Raw genomic sequence first — 5,711 nt, 5'->3', positions numbered from 1 at the left:
ATCTGACTCCACTTTTCTTTGTTGACAGATAAGAGCAGTTTACTGGACACGTTACCTACTACAATATACTGCAACGGAGATATTTTTTGATGATGCAAATGCACCTATATTTCTTAATTTTTCCTCCCAAAATGATGCTAAAAATGTTGGGTCTCTTTTAGTTTCCTTGAGGAATGATGCTTTGTTCCCCAAAGGAAGTACAAAAGACAAAAATAGTGTAATTTCGTTTGTTGACAGAAAAGTAGCCCTTGAAATGGCTGAGAGTGCCAGGGAGAGTTGGAGAAAAAGGGAGATCAGCAACTTTGAGTATCTAATGATTCTGAATACTCTTTCTGGACGATCTTACAACGATTTAACTCAATACCCTATATTTCCTTGGATATTGGCTGACTATTCATCAGAAAAACTTGATTTCAACAAGTCATCTACTTTCAGGGACCTGTCAAAGCCAGTTGGTGCCTTGGATGCAAAACGCTTTAAGGTATTTCCCGTAGCTATGGGGTATGGCGTACTGTCTCTCCCAGTTAGCATCTCTGATAAATAATAAACAATGTGCAGGTTTTCGAAGATAGATATCTTAATTTCTGTGATCCTGATATACCAAGGTTTGACCTAAATATTTTTGAATTGCATTCCTAAACTTTTCTTGTGTCCCAAGTTTTCTCTAGACGCTCATTGCATCAAAATTGTGTATTTTCCTTCTGCAGTTTTTATTATGGATCGCACTACTCTAGCATGGGAATTGTTCTTTACTACCTTCTAAGGCTCGAGCCTTTTACTGCTCTGCACCGCAATCTTCAGGTCCTTTATCTGAGTAATTCTGCACTAGCTTGAATATTAGTCTCTTACTCCCTGCGATCCATAATAAGTGCCGCAGTTTTATACAAGTCTGAACTAACCTTAGTTCAGACCTGTGACACTTATTTTGGATCGGAGGGAGTACTAAATAAGTGAATTTGTTTAGGATGTGTATATATCCTTTCATGGCATATCTTTTCACTGAACAGCAAATAGTACTATAGCTAATTAGCTAATACTACATTACTTTATATGTTTATTTATGCAGGGTGGTAAATTTGACCATGCAGATCGTCTCTTTCAGAGCATTGAAAGCACATATAGGAACTGCCTATCAAATACAAGTGATGTCAAGGAGCTTACACCTGAATTCTTTTACATGCCTGAGTTTCTTGAAAATTTGAATTCATATCACTTTGGGGTAAAGCAGGACGGTGAACCTTTAGGCCATGTAGGTCTCCCTCCATGGGCAAAGGTAATGATTGATAATTTCTGCAGTTTTTTAGATTAACTTTGTGTGAATGTACTCATATAACCAATCTAAATATTTGAAAGAGTTACCAATCTAAATGTTTGGAAGAGTTATTATTGGTTAAAGGTACAAAATATTTAGTGCACACGAGGGCAGAAGAATTCATGATCAAAGGAAATATGTCTTGTGCAGGGTTCACCAGATGAATTCATTCATATCAATCGTGAGGCCCTTGAAAGTGAATATGTAAGCTCTAATCTTCATCACTGGATTGACCTCATATTTGGTTATAAGCAGCGTGGCAAGCCTGCCGTTGAGGTACATGATTTATCACCCTTTTGCAGTATACTTGAATTAGTAGATCACACAATTTGACTTTACTAATCAAATACCAATTATCTGGAGCAGGCAGCAAATATATTCTACTATTTGACATATGAGGGTGCTGTTGATTTGGAAAACATGGATGATATGTTGCAGAAGTCTGCTATCGAAGACCAGATTGCAAATTTTGGACAGACACCCATTCAAATTTTTCGGAAGAAACATCCAAGAAGAGGACCTCCTATACCAATTGCGCACCCATTATATTTTGCTCCACAGTCAATAACAGTGACTTCTGTTGTTCCTAGTGCAATCAGCTCTTCATCATCTGTATTGTTCATTGGCTTGTTGGATTCAAACATTGTCTTGATGAGCGAGGGGCTCATACTGTCAGTAAAACTTTGGCTAACAACGCAATTACAGTCTGGTGGAAACTTCACATTTTCTGGATCACTGGTCTCTTCCTAATGACAACTATATCTAATAGGGTAAAATTATTAGTCCATAGGTGTATGTACTTTTATTTATTATGTATGTTCTTTTCTTGTAGGAGCCTTTCTTTGGAATTGGTTCTGATATTATTTCTCCCCGAAAAGTTGCCACTTCCTTGGCTGAAAATGTTGAGTTCGGAAGACAATGCATGGCAGCTGTCCAAATTCATGGCGACAATTATTTAATTTTATGTGGTAATTGGGAGAATAGTTTCCAGATCATTTCCCTTAGTGATGGAAGAATTGTGCAGAGCATCCGACAGCATAAAGATGTTGTCAGCTGTGTTGCAGGTAGTTAATCCTTTCTGATGTGTATGGTATTACATTTACTCTTTAAGATCCAGCATTAAGCAATTATGGTTGCATAAACTGCAATAATATATTCCCTCCGTTCCTAAATATAAGTCTTTTAGAGATTCCAATGTGGACTACATACGGAGCCAAATGAGTGAATCTACACTTTAAACTCTGTCTATATACATCCGCTATGTAGTTCATATTGAAATCTCTAAAAAGACTTATATTTAGGAACGGAGGGAGTATAATGGAATCTAACTTACTTGCTTCCATTAATTAATTTGATTAGTTGTAGTCTTAATTAATTTGGTCAAACATGGTCTAATTCTATCAAATACTCCCTCCGTCCCAGAATAAGTGTCGTTGATTTAATACAACTTTTTACTAAATCAGCTACACTTATTTTGGGACGAAGAGACCAGTTAGTGCTAGCAACTAAGCAGACCTCATAGATGCTTTCTTCCATTCAATTTTGCCTTAACATCTTGGGAGCACACTTTTTGTGCAGTTTCATCTGATGGAAGTGTAATTGCAACTGGAAGTTATGACACGACTATTATGATTTGGCATGCATTCCGAGGAAGATCAAATGACAAAAGATCAAAGAGTGCAAGTAATGACCTATCAACTAAGGACCATGTTATCATCGAAAACCCTTTTCACATCTTGTGTGGTCATGATGATATTATCACATGCTTATTTGTTAGTACGGAACTTGATATTGTTATCAGTGGATCAAAGGATGGAACTTGTATATTTCATACGTTGCGTGAGGGGACTTACGTTCGATCCATTCGACATCCATCAGGTGCTGGCCTGTCAAAGCTGGTGGCATCACAGCATGGTAGGATAGTATTTTATTCTGACAGTGATCTCTCCTTGCATATGTATTCCATAAATGGAAAACATATCGCTTCATCAGAATCCAATGGCCGCCTGAATTGCATGGAACTAAGTTGTTGTGGAGAGTTTATGGTATGTGCTGGTGATCATGGACAAATCGTTCTGCGGTCTATGCATTCTCTTGGAGTTGTTTGGAGGTATGACGGATCTGGGAAGACAATAACTTCTTTAGCTGTGACTCCCGAGGAGTGCTTTTTGGCTGGAACCAAGGATGGTAGCTTGATTGTATTTTCAATAGAAAACCCATTACTTCGCAAAGGTGGCATACAACGAAACAAAGTAAAATCTTCTGTAGGTTAGTGGTGTGTCATTAAGCAGCGCTCCTTGCTGCAAGTTCGGAACAAAGGTGAGTCAGTGGCCACAATCAATGCCTCTTGTCATGTCATTGTTTTCTTGTTTATACCTTTTTTTATCACTTCAATCCATCCTTCTTAATGTCTTTGTGCTAATCCCTTGGACCATTTTGTTTGTTCTCATCTCCAAGCTTGCAGAATGCTCAAATTGCATAGTCCATCTGCCCTTCGGGATCTTTCCAGGGGAGGAGATTGTTGTGATGCTCGTCAATGGGGGTATTTACTGTACCTAGTCATTTATGCTTCTCATTGTACCTACAATATTCACTGTAGTTAGACAGGCTACTAGTTTTTTACTTATCATAGGATTGATGGAAGAGGAATACTCCCTCCATTTCTAAATACAAGCCTTTTTAGAGATTTCAATATGGATTACATACGGATGTATATAGACGTATTTTAGAGTGTAGATTCACTCATTTTGCTCCGTATTTAGTCCATATTGAAATATCTAAAAAGCCTTATTATATTTTATTGTAGTTAGCCGGCATACCTTTCTAGGTTTCCAGTTGCATGCATTGGCTAATAATTAAACATTCTAGTGCACTTTCTGTGTTCTTCAGGATATTTTTAGGGTAGGATGCTACTTACTTTGACCTGTCCATTCAAGGAAGAAGACTATTTTTTAAATTGTAGTTGGCCTACTGTTATGTTTTTTCTTTGGTTTCACAAATTGCATGCCTACCATATTTTTTTCCGGGAATTTTGATGTTTCTATTTTTGAACTCTGCAGGTCACCGGCAGTAAATGTAAGAGAGAACAGTTTGTTGCTCTTCTGTACATACAGCTTTAGATTGAGGAGTTAGGATTCTACAGGATGCCTGAGCTGATCAAGGTCCACAAGCGATAATTCTTCTAACTGCAAAATGGATACGTGGTAACTAATACCACAGTACTTTCTCCTTTTGATTTTCGAGATGAGCTCGGATACAGACACGGACATTCTCACTCAAGTGATGTGTCTCCATCACAGTTTGCCGTGGTGCTGGACTGCTAGTTGCATAGCTAGTGCATGCGAGTGTAACATAATCTCCTGCGGTGTTCTTACAAGTTAGGGAGAGCAACTTCCTCTCCCAATAGAATTTATCTGTATGTATTAGATGCCAGTATCCTGTAGTTACAAAATCATACATTGTACATGAAGCTCATCTTCTCGGTGGGAAAGTAAGGGGCACGTGGTTGTGCCATTAGTCTCTTGAGACCCCGAAACCTTCTTTTTATCAACTTCGGGGCTAGCTCTTTTTTTTAATGAAATTTCGTAGCAATTTCCCCCCGAAAAGGAGGATAACCCTTGGTCTTTGTATCAATTGATGCGCGCGGCCAATCTCGGTAGCAAGATGAGCAGTGCTGCCTAATACTTTGCGGAGCTCTCATATGCGTGCCATGATTTTGTGGCCGACAACACATGGAGAGGTGAAGGTGAGACATGGTGACATCGATCGTGATTGGAGATGGTATTGTTGAGTATTATGATTATTAGGAAGTACTCCCTCCGTTCCTAAATATAAATCTTTGTAGAGATTGCACTGCAAACTACATACGGATGTATGTAGACATATTTTAGAGTGTAGATTCATTCATTTTGCTCTGTATGTAGTCCATAGTGGAATCTCTAAAAAGACTTACATTTAGGAACGAAGGAAGTATAAGGTAGATTAGGATTTGGTCCTGCCTTGTCTTGTATTTCAAGTTGGTCATTGTACACAAACTATCTAGAAACCATATCTAGAAACCATACCAAATTCATGAACAAACTTTTTGATTCATCTCCCTCCAATGTTACTTCTAAAGCGACAACATACTCAGCCTATTGTTATAGAATTCACCACAATAACTTTTCTTGGATCAATTCCAACTTATGATGCCACCAATTATTAAATAATAATCCCTCTGTCCGGAAATACTTGTCATCAAAATGATCAAAAGGGGATGTATCTAGACATATATTAGTTCTAGATACATACTCCCTTCGTTCCTAAATGTAAGTCTTTCTAGAGATTTCAATATGGACTACATATGGAGCAAAATGGATGAATCTACATTCTAAACTATGTCTATATACATCTGTATGTA

At 37.9% G+C, this 5,711-nt stretch overlaps 1 protein-coding gene across 1 annotated transcript in view; it reads left to right on the top strand.

Annotated features, from left to right (window-relative positions):
• The window catches only part of LOC123136442 (BEACH domain-containing protein B), a 28,376-nt gene extending 23,542 nt beyond the window's left edge, over positions 1–4,834 (top strand). The window contains exons 32-41 of the mRNA XM_044555804.1: positions 24–481; positions 559–605; positions 708–801; positions 1,067–1,273; positions 1,463–1,588; positions 1,679–2,050; positions 2,145–2,376; positions 2,891–3,631; positions 3,770–3,854; positions 4,372–4,834. Of these exons, the coding sequence (XP_044411739.1) occupies positions 24–481; positions 559–605; positions 708–801; positions 1,067–1,273; positions 1,463–1,588; positions 1,679–2,050; positions 2,145–2,376; positions 2,891–3,585 (2,231 nt within the window). The 3' untranslated portion in view covers positions 3,586–3,631; positions 3,770–3,854; positions 4,372–4,834. The remainder of the gene's footprint in view (positions 1–23; positions 482–558; positions 606–707; positions 802–1,066; positions 1,274–1,462; positions 1,589–1,678; positions 2,051–2,144; positions 2,377–2,890; positions 3,632–3,769; positions 3,855–4,371) is intronic.
• Positions 4,835–5,711: the final 877 nt, after the last annotated feature.

Source organism: Triticum aestivum, chromosome 6B (genome assembly GCF_018294505.1).
Source record: "Triticum aestivum cultivar Chinese Spring chromosome 6B, IWGSC CS RefSeq v2.1, whole genome shotgun sequence".
NCBI classification, from domain to species: Eukaryota; Viridiplantae; Streptophyta; class Magnoliopsida; order Poales; family Poaceae; genus Triticum; species Triticum aestivum.
This window is presented reverse-complemented; position numbering and strand designations above follow the sequence as displayed.